Source organism: Pieris rapae, chromosome 3 (genome assembly GCF_905147795.1).
Source record: "Pieris rapae chromosome 3, ilPieRapa1.1, whole genome shotgun sequence".
NCBI classification, from domain to species: Eukaryota; Metazoa; Arthropoda; class Insecta; order Lepidoptera; family Pieridae; genus Pieris; species Pieris rapae.
Window position 1 is genome coordinate 3,933,202 of NC_059511.1, and position 21,889 is coordinate 3,955,090.

Sequence of the window (21,889 nt, forward strand, 5' to 3'; positions counted from 1 at the left end):
TTATTAACAGTTAAATATAAATACAGTTAAAATTGCTAGTGTAACACATTGGGGGCAGAAATGTAAACAATGTATCACAGCTGATGCTTAACGTCCCACGGTATGCACATTTCGTATTTTCAATTCTGGTCTTTGATTGATAATGTATTGGTAGTTGAATATTTTAAAGCGAGACAATTTACTTTTCATATATCCCTTTCTCGCCTTGACAATTTCGGAAAAAAACGTCAATTTTTCTCTAATATAACGTAAAAATTATTATCTGAAAATTATATTACTATAGAATAATGATCTGATGAAATCTACAATTTTGTCATAGATGCCATAAATAAAGAATAACCACTACGGTCTGAAGATTACGTTCTGTAGCGTTTTTTTTTTATATAACAGATGGCAAATAGGCAGGATGATGTTCAGATAGTCATATTGCTTTAAGTCTTTACTCAAATGCGTTGCTATAAGATTGCAAAGTGAAAATATCAAAGTGGTTCGAGTCATCTATATCTGTGCGTCAATTGAGTCTTATTTCAGCTCACCACAATTTTATTGCTTGTAAACATCTCCCGAATCGAGTATTTGTTTGTTCTTCAATAATACTTGTTAGGCAGATTATGCACGAACCACTTGTTGTAATTGTATTAAAGTTAATACTTAGTTAAGTACTTTCGTTTTCACTCAATAGTTTTTAGATAAAATATTAGGATGCAATCGTGATTGTATCAGAACATGTCTCTCTTTGAGTTATTTTGCCTTAAATGTGATTAAGAATAAACACAGCTACAAATAAACTTAATTAATTTTTCTTTGTCGTCAACAAAAATGACTTAAATTAACTATTTTCCAATTAAAAATATAACTACTTGATACTAATGAAGGTTATAAACAAAAATTATTGCTATTTAAAAGTCATCTCGTCCCAATACAACGATAATTAATCTATTATTTATTTTAACCTCATTTCGTACGATAACAAAGCCAATTCCGTAGAAAATAAAAAAAGGAATTGAATTAAAGAAATTTCAATATTTATTTGTTTTACTATGGTTTATAAATTGACCTCCACAATTACAATAATATTTAGATTTTGATGAAATGAAATTTAAAATTATTTAGGCTCGTTCCAGTCGTACATGCATGGATGGCCTAATGAAAGGTTCAATGTCGAATAATTTTGATGTTTCTGGGTTAACATCGACCGATATTGGCGCAATTCAATCGAATCTAAAATAGATTCTCTTTTACACGATCTTTGCTAAAGATAAAGAATCTAATAATAGAAGACGTAAATATATTTTTCCATTTGTTTTTCATCATAAAGGTGAAATAACTGTGAACTACTACCACCTAGGGGACCCCACTACTAGGGGACTAAGTAGCTGGCACAATGGGCCCGATTCATATATATGTCGGTAACACTGAAAATGTTTAGAAAATGAAAAACGGCTTAATGTAAAAAGTTGTTGTTTTGTTTTTCGAAGTAATCTCCGTTCCTCATTGCACATCGTCACATTCGATGGAACCACTGAGAAAATCAGTGGGCCCATTCTTTCTCTTCAGGGGTCTCTTTCTCTTTAGGGCTTTCACCGCATCATCTCCATTTTTCATCGGCAATCGAGCCCAACCTGCAGTTACGAAATTATTAAAATCAAAGGTCACATGTCAGAAAATCAGAACGCTCCTGTCTGCTAGACGTTAAGTTATCTCTTGTTTTCAGCAACTCGCGGCCTTATAGCCGATTTCAATCTCTGGAGAGTTCCATTCTGTTGTTTGCTAGACAGACAAGCTTAGTATGTTTAATATAAATACCTAATTTATCTTATTCTGTAGAAGCATACGTCTTATGTAAAGAAAGTATTTAACTAAGATCTCACCTAGCTGGGCCGCGAAAGCAATATTGAGTTATGTTAGGTAAGTCCTTCTAAAAAACGGACCAATTCTTAAAAGACCGTTAACGCTAACTGGCCCTCTGGAAATGAGAGTGTCGGTGGGGGGCTGTATCATTTGACATCACAGGACCGTTTGCCCTCGTTCTATAAATACTCTATACTTGGTAAAATGCCCATTCCCCGATACCGCTGTTCATTTTTTTGACGTTAATCTTCTTTCCAAACTAATTTTCGATGGTAGGAAGTATGGTTTGTGGACTCAGTTTCTGTACTTAGTCTCTCGCACAACGGACATACGTTGTGCGTAAAATAAAAATTGAGACAGTAATATTAGCAAGTAAAATATCAATAAAAAAGAGAGTTCAGAATTCTTACTAGTTTCGAAACTGAAAACTTTAAAAATAACTAACATCTTTAAACATATTGAAACGTGTTTTTTTAACATTATTTCCCGCTGTCAAACATATGGCGTTTGTTTAATGGTTTTATTTGTTAAAAATTTCTACACAATCTACTGAATTCCAAAGTAAATTTTGTAGCACAGTACTATATCATATCATAAAGAATATCATAAAGAAGAAAGATTTCATTGTTTGTTTGTTTGCATTGAATCCAAAACTACTAGACTCTTCTGGTTCTCTATGAAACTACAAAAGTAAAACCAATAAAAAATCCTAAATCGCTGCTGAAACTATTGACAATAGAATTAAGTTATGTGCTACAGTCTCTACATAAACGTCCGAACTATGTGTCTTACAACTTTAAAATCTATTTTATTTACCGAGAAAAACTTAGCGCACATAATTAATACTAATTAATACGGGCGAAGCCGCAGAGCAGGCGAGTAGTAAATAAACTCTACATGTATTTATAACAAAACACAACCAAAGCGATAAGCCAGTGTTTCATTGCAATATAAAAAGATCAAAGCTTTTTATCCCCACGAAACAACGCTATACAGTTCGAGCAAATATTTATAATAAAATTTAAATTATACCCAGCAAGCGAGAGGAGTAAACTGAAATTATAATACTTCTTTAATATAAAAGTTTCTATTGAGTTAATCATTCTCTGAACTTTCATATAGATTCGTGGGTTTGTTTTCCATATAATATTATAATAGGTAGTTTAAGTAGTACATATTCTTTAGATCTTGGCATATGAAGATTGTCGATGGGGCTAGTTTTATTTTCTCCCTCATATTTTTTGTAATTAACTGGGCCCAAACGGAGTAATTTCTTTTAGCTTTTTTCATGCCTGCCTAATTTCTAAACCGCCCCCGCCAGTCTTATTGGTGAATAATATTTTCTTTATTTTGTTCTACCTTAAAAACTATAGTTTAACCCCATTACAAAAAAAAGGTTCGTGTCAGAAAGAGTTCGTGTCAAACGAAATATGTCACCATATCGTTTTTGTTTATAAACAAAATGTCGAATGATAACATTAGTCATTGGCTAGTCTCATTCTGACCCGAGATATGAGAGAATAACAATAAATAGGTTCAGTATACAAACATTTTATAGCCGTTATTTTCGAGTTATCGAAAGAGTTCGATCGATCAAGATATGAAAAGTTTCACATTGCAAGGCTTCGACATCCTACGTTATTCCGCAATGCTTATTTCTGCATACATTGCTACGGACTTATCAACTACCACGCTCATTCACTATGCATAATTGGAAAAAATATAATAATTGCTATTCGCCTTTGAAAATTGTATTTCATGCATTATGCAAATGGTTGAATGTAACTATATATACTGCTACCATCAAAATCTTCATATGTAAATTTACCTTATATACGAACCATTTAATGACAAAATATACATAAAGTGTTTAAAATTTATAGTATTTTTCATTAAATTGTAGATGTTAATTTACAAGAGCAGTAAACGAGTCATGAGATTCCGTACAATTACACTTTGGGTCAGTTAAGTTTGCGCGCGCAAAACTTCCAACAACTGGTTCTAACAAAGATTATTATGTACAGATCTGACATTTCACTTGCTTCTAACCTTAAAAGCTTACTTTGTACTTCAGATACGGGTGTAACACGTATATATATATATATATGCATTTTTTTACCTGCTATTAATTTGTTGATATCTATAACGTCAATTTGTATATTTTACATAGTTTAAAAACATAGTATTGAAATAAACTAGAAGATATATTAATTAATTGAACATTTAAATTTCATTACATGTAATCTATATATGACAACTGTAACGAAGGTGCCGGATGTTTGCTTACTTTAAAACACAATTTTAATAACAATAAAACAATTGATTCAAATCAAAATCCTTTATCTTTAAGTTTATAGTTTACTCTAACTTAAAAAGTTTGACTGAGAAAATTGATTTACTGTCAAAGAAACAACAAAAAAGGTTAATTAAAAACATATAGAAGACACGAATAGTTTTTATAAATGAAAATAGTATTTTCATTTATAAAAACTATTATAAATGAAAATACTACTATAACAAGTCCGATTGAGATGTTAATCTATGACGTCTAAGTTTACGCGATACGGCACTCGGTACTAGCTCACAGCTTGCTCTCAACAAAACCGAATGGAGGTTTGACCCAGACGGTCGTTTCTTTTATTTTTCTTTTCTTTTCTCGCAATCTGCTACAAAAGTTTGCACAAAAATTGAAAAACTAAATCGAATCATATCACGACAAGGTTTTAACGTAATTTAAGTCTTTAAATTATTAAGGTGCTCTTTATGCCTTTTTAGCATTTTCTTGAATAGTATTTACTTCTAATATACATAATAACTTTATAGTGTAGTGTTAAGTATTGTGAAATGAATGGAATTGCTGTTGAAGCGGAACGGAGCGTGGAAATGGCGGGAAATGGTGACAGGTGAGTACGGATGACAGATTAAAAACACGTTTTGGTGACATTGTTATGTAGGTAAGCGAATGTAATGGCTTTGGAATTTTAATTAATTTTGTGTGATCAATACATTGAATTAGTTTTTAATTAGATTTTGATGTATTAATGGTAATTGTTTGAGCTGCAATTTAATTAATAACGAAAATAGTTTACGTCAAAACAATATGTCTTACTAATTAGTCCAATGTTCTGGTGTTCAAAACGACTTTTAGGTAGATACACTATTATTGTATTTATTTACTCCTATGAAATAATCATTTTTAGTTTTAATGGCATTAATTACTACTTAGATTCTACGACAAAACATTATTCTATTTAAAGATACATTCTTAAGATTTAGATTTTTTTAGCTTTCGTACATTTTGGAACCATTTATAATTAATCTTGCTCACTGTTTGTTGATGTTTACTATCTTCAATAATTTATTATTCTAACATCTAATTAATTAATATATAACATCAAATTAAAAAGAAAATTGGTTTTCATTCATATTTAGAATATTCAAGTTGCGACAATTTACTTTTTTCCAAAGGGTGTCATACAAAAGCCTGTCAAAGTGGTCTCGGGTGTGTACAAATCGTTATCCAGAGCGAAGGTATTTTGTTAAGAGTGCATATAGAAGAGGTTTTATGTCAGGAAAAATAACCAAGTTCAATTATTTAACAGCAAGCAAATGTTTTATATATACGTTCTAACCAAGAGTTTCTTTTGAAACGTAAACTTTAGAAACGGGTTCGAATCTTAAAACCATTTTTGCAGAAATCTATAATTTAACTTTTACATCAAGACACTATTATATTTATTATTTTAATACATTCTATGAGTGAAATTTATATAAGTAACTGTTCAACGGGTTATATATTATGTGTGCTATGTTATGTAGCTGTGTGCGTGCCTTATTTAAAACTTAAAAGCTAATAAATATTTATACCGCCTCCTAAAAGTAATTATTTTCAATTATGCACATCGCGACACCGCGTCAATATTGTTCGGATCAGTCTTTTGTTCTTATATCGCATTTACGTTAATTTAATTTTGCCTAGTGACACAAAATATCATGTACATGACAGAAAATATCAATGAAATATATAAGTATACATACTATTTTATATGTCTCAAACAAAAATGCATCTATGGTCGGCGTTCACACCGACATATTGGACATATTGGATCCGGTTGTTATTTGTAAACATAAGATATAATATCTGTTATTTCAAAACAGACAGCTGAAGATTGATAACATTTGACCTCATGACGCGGGTCTGAGCTAATAATAGCTTTGCATATAATTTTGTAAGTTTAAGCATTGTCAACAAAACAAAGAAAAGAGGTTTTTTTATTGAATGAATACTGGCAACTATGTAAGGCAACTATGTTATAAACAATTAAAAAAAGAAATCCTTGAAATTTCAATTGATATGTATGTATAAAACTTTAATCAAGTATCTTGGTAAGTTTTATATGAATTGGAAAAGTAACGTGAATTACCTATATTGATTTTTCTGTAAATTATATATTTTTGTTCTATTATTTTTTTGAGTTAAAATATTTTTAATGAAAGAAAAGGCAAATAAATCTTTTTTAAAACCATGTCTATTGTTTACTTTAAAACCAGAACCTTATTTAAACGTATACCTGGCCATAATGTAAATAATCAATCTTCTCCCTTCGATACTGATCGAATAATCAACCCAAATTAATTTTGAATCTGAACTATCTAGTCTAATGTCTGACCTAAAACCATTCCTTTTAATTTCATTAATTAAGAATGAAGTTAAAATAAGCAGTGTTGGCCTAATGGCTTCAGCGTGTGAAAAAGAACAATAAAAACATCGTGAGTAAACCGACATGTCTTAGACAAAAAGTCGACGACGTGTGTCAGGTACTGGAGGCTAATCACCTACTTGCTTATTAGATTTAAAAAATGCAGATTCAGAAATCTGAGGCCAAGACCTAAAGACGTTGTAGCGCCAATGATTTTTTTTTCATTAAGAATGAATATGCAAATAAAGGAATATGTAATAAAATTTTGCTATAAAAATATTTAACACAATTTATTTTTTTAATTATCTTAAAGAAAATCGATGATTTCATTCAGTTAAAAACAAGCAATTGCGTGTACTGTATTCATTATTTCCGGTGTCGCAACCTCGGCATTACGTGCTTTATCCAAAAAATACGGTAATGGCTTCACGCGGTTTTTTTCCGCTTAATTATATTTTTGTATACAATGTACAAAAATACTGTTCTACATAATTTGTTAATCCTTTGTTGCATTATGATAGCATTACGGCAAGCATACATAAGGATAACATTAATTAAGCTGGCAACGGGCGGGCTTATCGCTAACAAGCGATGTCTTCCAGGCAACCCTAGTAAGTAAAATTAAAAAAGAAGAAATATACATTATACAATTAAAAAACCAATATATTAAACAACCTAAAAACATGAGAGTTATGATAAAACAAATAGAAATAATATGGTTAAGAGGTGTTTATCTAGAGGACTTAGCTAGGTAGAAGGTAGCGTATTCCATAACTTTATGGCGGAGATCCTAAAAGACTTGCCTTCGAAGAATGAGCTGTGAGATGGAATTTTCAAATACACCTACCAGATGAGCGTAATAAATATTTACAAGGACTAAAGAATTTAGATTCGTTTCTAGGATAAGAATGAGTTCTGGGATTTAGTATAGAGAGATGGAGGCGGTAAGCGCCACACCAAGTCGAATACCCTGCGGAATTTAGTCACGTGATCATGTTTCCTGAGATCAAATACGAAGCGAATGCAGAAATTTTACAGGAAATCTTATCAATCAGGTAACAGAAACAACGTTTGTTTGTCTTCGTCTATATTTATTTATATAAGAACGTACACAAGAGCTACCTTGCTTTTCATATACTTAACTTAAAAGATTAACCTAAAAGCTATTTGTACTAGTGATTGGCTACTAGTAGTAATGCTAGTAGTCAGCATATAAATTAAATTAATGTTATTTAAAACTAACTATTGTGAACCTATAGACGAATGTGTGGATGTATTAATAAAAGCTTCTATTTTAGATACAGTGTAAACTCTATATAACGACACACAAGGAACTATGCATATTTTGACGTTACAAAGAGTTGTCGATAAATGTTAAGAATGTCTCTATTAGAAAAAGTAAAAATTTCAGGCTAGTGTTAGTAAAACGTAAAACACAATTCTTATTTGATCGTTATTGCATATAGTTCGTTTTTTTTCGCCTGACATCTATTACTGCACTAGAAATTATGTTCTATTGTTTTACTTATTCATATCTTGTGATATTGAGGCATCTTCGTGATAAATCACGCTCAAGCAATCCCAATTTGTAAACAAAAGGACCGATTTCTGAGAAAGTTCGGTATGTGTGATGCTGATTGTCGAGTTTATTACGGGCTAGGACAGTAAAGTGACAAAATAACGATGAAATAGTACTTTATATTATATAATTGTCGTAATTGAGGATTTGTAATGGTATTTAAAGTGTATCTTTGTATGGAAGTTGACAACCAACCAAAGCCGAGTGTTTTCAACGTTTTATGTGGGTTGTCGTTAAATATTAACAAACATAATGAAACAATTGAAAATATTTAAAATAATATAACGTCTAAATGAATTTTAATTATTTGACTAGCGGTTTATTTTATCTCTCCGTCTTTAATATAAATTATTTCTGAGAGAATTGTAGAAACATTTTTCGTAAGCATCATTTTGTATTTTTATTTTAATAACAATATAAAATTAAAATTTGAATAAAGCAACCCATAATGCATTTAATGACTAAATTGCATCTCTATTTAACAATTACCTCTGTATATATTATTGAAATGGTTTCTAAATATAAATAAATTCTGACTTTGACTTTGATGACAATATCGTTCTATAGATGCCATATTGATGTGCTAAATACCACATTTCCATTTATTTTTTATTTTATTTTACATCGTAGTTACAGAAAGATTCAATAAAGTGAAGAATAGTTACAGATATATTTATTTAAAAATTGGTTTATCTCGAAAAATTTAATAATGTTTAAGTCAAAACATTTCTCCATTCGCTCTTTGGAGTTTTGTTTAATTCAGCTCAAGAAAACTCGTTACTTTTTAATGAATTTGGATGCTTTCAGGAGCGGAACTTTATATGACATTTTTAATAGAAACCATGAACGTACAAAGTTAAAAGAACCAGCGAAGACTCGCGACCTTATGTAAATAATTATGACAGTAATAAAACATACGCTTACTTGGTCATAAAAATAACTTAAGTATATAATTTGTTAAACATAACTGGTATTTTAGATGATTAAGAAAAGATGAAAACTTATAACCGCAAATATACTTATAATTTAGCACTTTCATTCAAAAATAATTAAACATAAAATAATATTGATATATATGCTAAATATTGAAGTGTACCATTTTTTTGTATCAAGATATATTGGATAATATTTATTACATTAGAATCAATTTATTTACTTAAAACGCGCTAAGGCATTTTATAACTTTAGTTCTTACAGTACCATCGTGTACCAAATAATTGTAAATATCGAGGGGAAATCCGAGTAAATTCCTTGATCGTCTTTGTCCACGTATCATCTCATTTTTATTATAATTATTTGATTACCTATTTTTTTTTTCGTCGTTGTATATGGAAATTCAGACTTCAGCTAGTCGGACCCTCAAAGAGGAAAAAGCTCTGACCAACTTAAAGTTTAAATAAATATCTCGTAGAAATAACAATGAATAAGAAAATATCTTGTTAATAGCATAAAAGTAAATGAAATATAAACTTTGCTCTTTCCTTCTGGTACGCCCACACGCAGTTGAAATATCTTATTAAATTAATTAGTTCAGTTGTAACCCGCTGTGTAAACCGTTTTCGTTATATTATATGGGCTAGAATGAGTGATGTTCACGTGATAATCCTCACTCTCAAGAGTAATGTAAAACGGTAAATATAATTTTACGAAAATTTCGTATTTATCATTGGAAAAGTGCTACCTTATGGCGAGATAAAGTCACATAATGCTTAAACAAAAATAGCTTGAAGGTCTTATAAATATTTCATTAATGTAATTAATTTGCGTGCTAAGAATAAACACGTAAGTTACATGAACATTGTGCGCCTTGCATATTAATTTACATATAAAATAACCATATTTTCCAAAGGCAACGCACTTGTATGCCTTTTGGCAATGTGAGTGTTCATATGGGGCAATGTTCGTTACTTAACAACAGGTTAACCTCCGGTAATGTTTCCCCCTGCTAATCTGCTATCAAAAAAGAATCCAAGGTTTTGTGTGCCATGTAATATTACAATGTACGGATACGAATTAATACCTAATATAAAACCACTAATATCAGCTAATGAATGTTTCACGATGTTTGAACGAGTCATTATAGTATGATTATGTGTTTTTTAAGGTCTCAGTACACACGATACTGGCAATACTTGTATTAGCAGAGCATAATTAAATTTATTTCTTCTAGTAGTGCCTCTCCGTTACAGGAGGGTGGCCATCAGTCTTGTGAAGCGTGTCCTGTGACAGATGCAGCAAATCTTCCCCAATCGCAATACCCGTTCACTGTCTAATATTACGCGACCATGATTTGGGATTTAATTAAATTATAATATCATTAAATGTATAAACCCACTCTTAATAACTAAAGTCTATTTGCATTGTGTTCACCCACAATTATTTAACTTATGTATACAAATTTTGTCAATTCTATTTAAAAAAGTTTGGAGTTTCTTTCCCATTATTCTGCAAACGAAACTACCTTTTCTAGGGGCAACTATCTTTATATATATAACGTTCAAAAGTGCCTTTTTAGGTGGTCAAATTTGAATAAACGATTTGTTAGCCCCCTTAAGACCCATCCATATTGACTTAATACCCTTTTAACTAAAGTTTAAACCATAGTAAACAAGATTTAATTACTTTGTATCGATGCTAAAAACACATGCCAATGACACTACAACCTTTTTGGTGTGGTTTCAGTATCTTTTTCGTAATAAGTTTTTGTTTATTTTAGTTTCTTTCTAGATTTTTCTCTTCATCGCACCGTAGGAGCAATTGTTAAATACGCATATAGAATGTCCATTGAGGCACAACCGGGGATCGAACTTACCACTTCAGGGATGAGCATAGTACGTTCAAAGTACTAGGCCAACAATGCTCAGACTTTAAAAATCCCTCGTTATTATTAAAACTTCTACTTATACTATTCAACTAATACATATATAACGAAAATGTTTCCGTAATTTTAGGCAATTTAGCGTTCGATCCAGCTAGTTTAAATTTAGCCCGGATGAGCATGAAATATTGAATCCCGCAGTGAGGTATAATTTGCAACTGATATTACGTCTAATGAGACGCCAAGAGACCATGCCATAAATATGCTAAATACGGTCTGATGTTGATTTTAAACTAATCTACGTGCAACGTAGCATTCCCTCTGTAAACGAATTAAGTATTCTATCCAAATACGATATATAAACAAATACACATTATAAATAATAAAATAGAAAAGCCATTTTTTTGCAAAAGAAGGAGGCAAAATAAAAATAAATTCCACTATTTTTTTCGAGGTTTGCATGTTGCGAGAACCCTTCCGTAAGTGAAGGCCTCCTCCATCAGCTCTAGCCAGCCGTTGTAGGAATGTCATCCACCCACCTCATTAGCAGTTTTCTTCTGTTTCTTTTCCAAATAGGGTCTCTCCTCTCCCCTCTATCTCACCTTTTTGGTCACCTTTATGGCCCATTCATCGTCAGATAGTCTTGCTACTGGCATAAACAAACATACATATTATTAATAAATAATTGTTTTTAACGATTTCTGAGACAAAATGTCATTTATCTATTTTGTAACATTCTTTAATAGTACTGAGTTCAGAGTTCGTTCAATATCGATTAGTAACACCGTAATAGACTATCTTACAATTTTTTTTAGTATAGATATAAGCAGCACTCTTAACATTATGTTCGACTGGAAATATATTAAACTAGTATTTGTAAAAAAACGATGTTTAAATTAATTGTATGACCTATACGAATATGAAAATCAGAGTCAAGACTTGTTGTTAAGTATGACTTAGTTATGTTAAATAGTACTAGTCAAACGGAAGACTTAATGAGTCTGAAGCAGCTAGGTCATAAATCTTATTATTCCCTAGGAAAAGCTGGCAGAAATATTCTTTTCTGAACGCATTAATTTCTACGTGGCTTACAATCAGTTTAATTAAACCTAGATTACTACATATTCGTAAATAGCCTTTAATAGTAATTTCAAGTACACACAACCGGTTAAGCAGCCTTGACTCCAACGTTATGTTACTACCAGTTTGACAGCTCGTTCAGAATATTCATTTACAATTCTCATTTAAATTTGGTTTGAGTAGACAATACTATGACCTGAATAAAAACTGTGTTATGATATTAAATATTGCTGAATAAATTTACATTCCGATCGTGTTCTTTGCCTACTGAGACTGTTATAGGAATTCATATCCTCGAAACAGATTAATACAAATTGTATGCGTTTTTATATGTAAGAACAAAACTTAGTCTTAAAGCTTTGGCTTCTTTATTTATTAATGTAAATGCGAAACAATGATAAACAAAAGAAAAAACTTCATAATATGATTGTTTTATTTAAATTTAACTAATAAACAAGATGCCTCCTAGAGTCCTATAACTTTGATTTTGTTCTCTTATGTAGAGACTGAACTGTGGGTTTCAACCTGGGCTAATTGATGATTTAAGTTGTGCGCCTAGTAAACAGTATTGGTGAACGCATTTTTCATTCAACGAATAATTATAGTAAGACTCAGAGACCAAACTTTTAAAATTTATTTTAATTCTACTTAGCTCTTAATTATAATTACTTTGTAGGTGTGTAGGTCGTATACGTAATGTAATTGGATTTAAAATTTATATTTAATATGCTAAATAATACCTGTTATAATAAATGAAATTGTTGCCTAGAAGAAATCGCTCGAAAGCGATAAGGCCGCCAGTTGCCCACCTTTTCATTTAATTATGTTAAATTTTTTTATTGTAATGTAAGTAAGTGTTAATAAATAACAATAGGCCTTTATTTTTCCACATCCTATTTACATAAATTAAATTAAATACATATGAATACAATTTTAACTAAGATGCGGCCTCTGTCCGGGAGAAGGCCTCGTCCAACTTTTTTTGTTAATAAATAAAATAAATAAATAAAAATGAAACTAATGTTATCATAAAGAATAGAATTTGAAAAATGAAGTGACAATCAAACATTTTATATGTTATTTGAATAAATCTTTGATAGAAGATTGGAAATGCGAAGAAGAATTGAACACACGACCTATTTTAATAATAACATCGTTTGAATACACAATAAAATCGTTTAAAGACACTGTCATTAATTGTTCACTAAAATTAAATAAGGAACGGCGATTAAAATGATGACCGCTGTATGTCCCTAGTTAATAAACATTGAATTTATCTTCATTATAATGTTTAAAAACATTCAACGGGTGTTTTTAATACAAGAGTTTTCTACAGCCGATTGTAGAAGTGCGTAACTATAAACTGAGCTGAGTAATTAAATACCTTTTTTTTTTAGTAATAGTGAAATGAACAATTGAATTGAAATAGCAGTTAGAATAAAATACAACTACAAAAAAAACATATGTGCAATTCACACGTGGTAGTGAAACCTTCAAAAACAAAATTTTTATACTTAATCATACATAAGTTAAACATTTTTCAAACAGTATATTTTAATGATACATTTTAATTTATATGTTTAATATAAATCTTTAGTTTGACCAAAACTAAAACAACGAAAGTTTGAAATTCGATAAAATCAAAAAGCGACAGTAAAAAGAGGCTGTATAATTCCTCCTATCTCATTTTCTCCCACGTTAAAAAATATGAATTTATGTTTCTGTCTCTTTTTACTGTTGCTTTTTCCGTTGCATCCGGTTTGAAATCACAACGATTCTAAAGAAGTTTCACTTCAATATATAATATATCGTGACCTTCTTGAGATGTTCACGAATTAATTCGAGCGCGTAATGCTTTTAGTACTACGCTTGGTCTCGCGATAGTCAAGTTAACAGTTCTAAGAGATTAATACTATAGATACCTCCTTTATCTGTACACAAACTTGTGCATAGTTTATTCTATGTGCCCAGTTTCAATTGAGATTGCCGTGAACGAAACAGTCTGGAGAATTTTTTGATACCTTATTTTTCACTGACCTTACACATCGCGTAATTTTATCGCATCCGTGATACAAACACGCACCATCAACAGGTATATACCTATACATAATCGATATATGTCGTGTAGCTTCCTTTATGAGTATAATGGATTCATTCATTCTTAAAGGGCTCTCTGTATGTATGTATGAGCTTCCGTATATTTTGCAATTGATTGCGTTAATAGCCTACAAATTAATATCCGTGATTTTAATACCTTGTTCTATTCCACTCATCTGTCTCTAATCATCACATTGTAAACACGATTTGACAGACAGCGATGGATTAATATATAATTGGTCCTTTAACTGTAAGATTTGGGCGTACGAATAAGAGGTTGTTTTTAACAGTATTAATAATTTATTTATTTATAAATAAAAAAATAATTGAGCACAACCCTAAATTTAAGCCTCTGGTATTGAGTGTTCATGAGATCTTTCAAATAACATCACGTAAGCCTTTTACTAGTTTGCCCCCTGTTCTATAAAAAAATTTGACCTGCAGTCTGTCAGATTGCATCCGTTTCATCGAACATTTTTATTTTATCTATGACTAGCTTTTTATAGACTAGTCAGACACACATGTGTCTGACAGATGTCATTAATTTTTTACAGATTTTTAATGATTTTAAGACATGCATACACAAGTACTAATTGCGCACATGGATTCACAACCGTGATTCGAACGCACGCTTAAGCATCGAGGCCATTACTGCTAATTAAAAAAACGCAACAACAATTAAAAATCTATGTTATCTTCTTCTCTTGAATATTTATTTCGTAGTTAAAAAGATACTAATGCATATGTTTGTTCGTATGCCATTATATTTACTGTATCATTTACTTTTAACTGTAAACGACGTCGCCCTGTTTTCATTCTTCTTTATAACCAATTATATCAAGTGTTATGTTAGTAATAATTAATACCTATCGATGCATTTGTTTTAAACGATATTTATTTTTCTTTCTCTTTAACGGTTAAAACTAATTTGCAAACGTAACAAAAGTAAGGATTACTTAATATGGTGGTTAAGTATTCTTAAATTTTCTACTTGTCCGCGCAATTTTCTCCTCCTTCTCAAGCTTCTCCTGACAATAACAAACACAACAACAACAAAATTAGCGAAATCGGTCCAGCCATTCACGCGTGATGACGTGACCAAGGGAAATAGGGATTCATTCATTTATATACATTTATATATATTTTATGCAAGAAACGTAAGAACAGTCTAATCAATGCAAAGACTATATAACCATGGTTATATTCTCTATGAATCAATGTTATCGCGCTGTCACGCTCGCTGCATTCACCTTCACGGTAAAACAGCTCTGCTAGACCCAGATATGTTAGGTATGCCCATTATATTCGAATTTTTCTATTCTTCGAGCCATATAATCAACTGAGGCTACGTCAATAGGAATTCTGACTTAAACTATTCAGCCTAAACATTTATATTAAGAGCTTAAATTATATAATATAAACACACCGTATATGACGAAAATAGAGACGTATCTGATTGCTTGAAATACTCATACACTTTTTCAGACAAAACCTGCCATTACCACCTATAACTATTATTAGTTGCCTACCATTTTTGATTACTCTCCGCAATTTCTTTTTTTAATTTTATAGGTGTACAAATGACAAATAAAACATTACAATGTGATACATTGAATACGCACACGTAAACTGCAACAATTTATGAGATAATTAAAAAAACAACCCTTGTTGTGTTATATCAGCCTACTAGTGCCAAAGTCGGCGACGTATTTAATCGTAATAAGTTAAAATTAGATGGAATGATCGAATGATCAGCGCAATTAATCCCTGGTCAGAATTTTGAAGGGTACTTGCGTTTATTTGAAGCTTGGTGTGTTGTAAAAGTATCTAATATATATATAACAAAACTTAGTTATGGTCGATATAGTCAAATCCAATTATTATTCTATTTAGCGTTGATGACGCTCACTTAGAGTAATGTTGTTAAACCATTTGAATCACTGTTAAATTTAGGGTATTCATGCTGTAGTAAGTCATGTCAATTAGGTAAATTGTAATGAGTACGTTAAGGAGTTTCGTTTTATACAAAGTTTGCTCAAATGGAATACGTTGCCTACTCAGTGGCTGTATTGCTAGTAATCCGCACGTAGTACACATATGAATATTTAACATGGCACAGCATATTATGACATACGAGTGTGTCTTTTTTTCAATCAATCAATATATATTTATTCATATAGGTAAACAAGTTACACTTATGAACGTCAAACAAATTAAATTAATTGTAAATTTACATTTACTACCAATTGGCAAGTCAAAGGCGTAGAGCAGACAAGAAGAACTGGCAAGAAACTCTCCGCCACTCTTTTCAATCGCCAAGTTTTTAATACAAATTGTTTTGAACTGGAGCAAATCAATCCCAAGGATTAGGATCATTTAAGTATTTATAAAAAGCTTTATTGATTAATTTACTTTTAACGAGGTCTTGGAATTTATTTAGAGATAATTCTCTAATTTTAAATTAAATTACGTCACAAACAAAACTATCTCATGTCTCTAGTGAAAACACTAGAAATGAATATTGTTTTATGATGGATGATGCATTCACGGTAGATCTATAATCTATAACTAGTTATAGGTAACTCGGTAGCAACCTTTGCGTAAAGTGCAAAAATATGTGTTATTCAAGTGGAATTACTTGGTGGATTTACATCAATAAATAAATAAGAATAAATTAAGAAAGAACTTTCATTTATTTATTTTGGAAGTATTTGGGACAATTGTGAACATCAAATTAAAACACTGGAGCAATGGCTGTTGATTAAGTTCTTTACTTACATGTATTGTTATATGATATGGGAAAAATAATAGGAGGGTTTATTTTATAGCGATGCGCGCGCAACCGTCGCAAAAACACCGACAGCCTGAAGTTAGCTATAGTCAGCATTTTAGTTTTTGAAGTTATACTTCTAAACGCGTGTTTTTCTATAAATGGATTTTTGTCAAACATTTTAATTAATATTATCATTGTATAAGGCTCTAAACACTAATGTGACTTTTACTCCAAAATAGATGTTTAAGAACTAAGGATCACTTATACTAGGTTTGTTGGCAGTTGTGATTTTTAGTCTCCGAGAGATGACGTTTGCTCCAATTACGTAGCGAACTAATAGGATTTTAAAGTTGGTAATTGAAGGTGAGCTAGTTAGAGTTCTTGCAAGTATTCTTTCATGTAATTCCTTTGAGAGCAAAGTTTTGAATAAACTTTTCCCGTGAGAGAGATGTGGGTTGTATTTAACTTGCCTTCCCTTTAATAGCGTTTCATTTAATTTATCTTGAACTTACGTTAGAATTACCAACATATACGATGTTTACCTTAATTTTCATACATTTGAGAAAAGATCTTATCATATACTAACATATAGCATTATTTTTATTTATTTATTATAATGTAGTAAATAAATAAATACGTAAAATGCATGTGTATGGCGTGATGGTAAATATAAAATAAATAAATAGTTTAATGGGAGAACATTAAAAGATTAAAAATTTGTTTTTTTTTAAAGTTTTATTTCTTCTAAAAATCTCATTTTTTTATGGTCTTGAATACCCCATATGTTTAATAAGTTTATTTGCCTCTTCACAAAGTTGCATTTGAAGAGTTAACATTCTGCAAGCTTTAATCAGCTTTGTGAGAGGCTGGAACCTATAATAGGACTATAGAAGTCCTGTGGTAACATGCCATCGTAATTATACACATCGTACATCTTAAAGGTTGTTAACTATTGGTCTATGGACTATGGCAATGAGCAATGAAACTCAAAAACTAGTTTACCCCATTTACTGAGGGCTTAGGGACATACATATAATAGACACTCAAATATTATGTATAAGATGTGGTTCAATATTCATATTTGTCAAGGCAAAGCTTGAATAATTCACGAAAAATGTTGAACAGTTGCATTTTGTATGACGTGAACGTATTGGATTGATAATATTTATATTTCAGATGAATTCAGTTATTTAGTTTATCAGTGACTTTAACTAGACTATACGTGAAATTTAAAAATAGCCATCACTGTTCAGTGATTTATTTTAGGCTTAAATTATTGTAAAAAAAATACTTATTCATCTTTAAGAGTAACTTATTTATGTAAATAATATTAAGATCAATTATTGATTTTTATTAAAAAAAAATCTAGTAATAGAATTTTTCTCAGAATAATTTGTTTGTCAGGTAGTTTGACCCTTATAACTCAATTTAAAATAATAAAACAGGTGACCTTACCTGTCAAAGTTATCGGTCATCTAACGATAAGTTATGCTTAGGAACTGGGTCAGAAAATATTGTACTCACTAGCTTTCTACCTGTCGCCGCACATTGCCGCATATTGAAATTTATACATTTGCTTCGTAGATGCCATAAGCTTATTTAGAGGAGCAGTGACAGTGCCTTTGCCATCTTGTGTCTGAACAATTTAGAAGCTTTACACAAAAAAAAACCATATTTTCACACCCTTTCCCGCAGGATGTTCCACGCATCTCCACCTGCTATGGTCCTCATCTACCTCTCTCAGTTACCTTTAACTTGTAATTAATCCAAAAAATCCAATTATTTTAAATAACTCACATTATAGATATAAATCCGATCTCTTTTGTAACTAACATGATGTTTATATATGTATAATATTTAAAGTGTAGGTAGAATCTCTCATATATGCAAACATATGGAAATTGCTAAGTGCCAAAAATGCTATCTTGATATGCACCTTAGAAATAAAAAAAGCTTTATCATTATATTTATTATTACATTATTTTTGACCTGATAAATAGACGACGCTTTTCCCCGAGAAAGTATCTATAATGAGAGACAAGTATTATACTATAAACGCAAGGCCGTCGTATCAGAACTTTGGCATCGATGAACTGGAATTAAATATATAAAAAAAACAATGAGGAAACTGAATTCGTACATTTAGAATAAAACAAAAAATATGTTTCTTGGGTGAAATGAAACAATCGCAATCACGAATTAATGTTATAACGATTTAGTAAAAAATATTACCGATCTATCTATGATGTCAAAGTTCTGTGCTATTCCCGTACATAATGTTTACGAACGCGCCCATTATAGTTGAAGGAAGCAAACAATTCCTCACTAGACATAATAGCTTTTGCACACTGCAACTCTAACTCAAGCAATAATTAAAGAACAAGCAAATCATTAGACGACTTGATTGTCATTTATTACGCGTTTTACTGTCAATGTAAAATAACAAAAACCCAATAATATTTTTATCATTATATTGTTTTATCAATACAGTCTTTTGACTGGGGTTTAAAACTAAATTACCATGATTAATGCCTATTTTTAAGTAATTAATTATGATAATTTGTTATATTTCGTCATTAGGAAGTTTCAGAGTTCATTCTAAGACAAGAAATCAAAGCCGATTGTCATTTATTTTGACAAGGTGTTTCTTCCGCGGTTATTTCCATAAATTTAAATAAGTTTTTATGTTAAATTATGTTTGTTACGTAGTTACGTAAACAAACATAATTTAACATAAATGTTTTGATAGCTGCAGTGATTAAATATATTGTCCTTATTTTCGTCCTTGTCTTAAAATTTTACAGACATGTAAAAACAAAGTTGAATTTTTTTGTCATGTTGCCATACATTCCATCTCCGGGGAAATATGTTGCTGACCTCGAACATCACAGATGTAACTTTTAAAACCTCTGTCAATACGGTTCGTGTTCGTTAGCTTTAATATTCGAATAATTGGAATAATTACCCGTTAAAAATACTTTTTACTCTTTATCGTTCATAACGATTACTTATTTTATGTTAATTAAAAATGCCATTAACTTAAGATATGTCATCGTGCTAAACCTTTAATCAACGCTCATTTATGAATAAATATAAAATTAGAGTGCCTAATTTCCAAAAATAAATTAATAAAAATTGTGTGTACAAAACAAAGACAAGGTCAGATTACAATTTACTGTCTTATACTTTTTCTTTTAATTTTGCTTAAAATGCATAAATACAAAAATATTTTTATTAGGAATAAGCATTCAGACTTCAAAACGTCTACTGTACTAGTATTGTGTGAAAATCTAGATTTTCAACCACTGGAAAGCAAACGTCATTTATATTGAAATATAGAAATTCTACTTGAAAATCTTGCCTTTAGCTTTGAAAGTATTTTCTTTGAAATGTATTTAACGGGATCAACGAGTGATTTTTGATTTTGTTTTATCACATGAAAGGATATTCACTGATTTGTAAATATACTCACAGTATTCATTCTTCCCAATTTACTCATTTGGAAAAGTTATCGGACAGATTTGAATATTAAATCCGATCAGTTATTATATATTATTGTTTCATTATTATTTATGTAGTTTTATTATAAAGTTATATATTTAACTATCAGAATCATAGAATAACTATTTTGAAGGAATGCAAGGAATTTAAGTGCAGTAGGCATGGGAGAATTTAACACTTTTATTTCACATTATCTTGATGAAGAAATATTAGAGAATATTTTCATGTTAAAATTGTTTTGATCCATATTGAATTCCCGTTTAGACCATGAAGTATACTGATATCGTTACAGACACATAAAATACACAACACATGTGTCATATTACTTTTCGTTGAAACACTCAAAGATAGTCTAGTAAAATCTCACCAAATTCATGTTTTACTTTCAATAAATTTGTCTTAAGTATAGTTAATGACGACACTGAAACATTATTAGCATAAACATAAACAGTGCTTTGTTGAGGTTCAGATAATTTAATACTTCCACAGCGCTGAACCGAGTAATGACTTGGAGCGACTACACATCTCGCTTATGCCCGAGTTACACGAGGCTAGCTATTCAAGCTAGGATAGCATGCTAGTGTCAGTAAGCTAGCAAACTAGTTCTGGCTTCGTGTAAAACATTCTCATAGCTCATTTCTGAGCTAGTAAGGTAGTAAGCTAGAACAAGCTAGAACAGTTTTTAATAGGATGGAGTTCTATTTTTTTGGATAGTAGCGCCCCCCACCTATGATTTTACTATCCTGTATACCACCTTCATGTAGCCGGCGAAGCTAGTTTTCAGTTAGCTAGTAAGCAGGAACCACGCGTTTTGTTTAGTACTAGCTTGCTATCCTAGCTTGAAAAACTAGCCTCGTGTAACTCGGGCATTATTGCTAACTAGCTTTCGCCTCGCTACAGTCTACAATGTATGCCAGAATACACTATGTTATTTCGGGACATTTTAGTATTGATTTATCATAGGAACTATATTTTTATATAGACCTGTGTAACCATATATAACATTCTACATATACTATAAATTGATTATCTCTATAATACGACAATATACATAATGTAAATGGTTATTTGATAAGAGATAGCGTCATTCATATTTTGATTATAAATTAACATCACAGTTTTTATTAAAAAATAGCATACATTCCTTTTTACCTTTGATAAAAGTAAATTTATAATAGAACATTATTATGTCAAGGGACAAAGCATCCTACACAAACAATTCAGGAATTTAACTATCGAAAACATACAAATACACACACATCAGATATATAATAGACAAAACTTAATTACTCTAATTATAAGAGGCCAGTATCGATATTGGTTGCGTGTTTTATAAACGAAGGCCGAAAGGATAAAAATAGATGTGTCTAAGCCCCAATTCGATTTGGTTGGACAAGCACATATAGAATACTCACCTGGTTACTCTGTTACTTCCAATAGCGATTCTGATAGCGATTCTGACCTCAATAATGAGGTTTTCTTTCGCGCGA

The 21,889-nt window shown here is 30.7% G+C and overlaps 1 protein-coding gene across 2 annotated transcripts in view; it reads left to right on the forward strand.

Moving 5' to 3' along the window:
* The window catches only part of LOC110997100 (calcium/calmodulin-dependent protein kinase kinase 2), a 74,362-nt gene that overhangs the window by 28,449 nt on the left and 24,024 nt on the right, over window positions 1-21,889 (forward strand). Inside the window, exon 1 of one of the 2 annotated variants that reach the window (XM_045634590.1) lies at window positions 4,467-4,754. The exons of the other annotated variant lie outside the window; for it this stretch is intronic. Within the exon in view, the coding sequence (XP_045490546.1) occupies window positions 4,696-4,754 (59 nt within the window). The 5' untranslated portion in view covers window positions 4,467-4,695. Of the gene's footprint in view, window positions 1-4,466; window positions 4,755-21,889 lie in introns of those variants that run through there. 2 annotated transcript variants of the gene reach the window in all.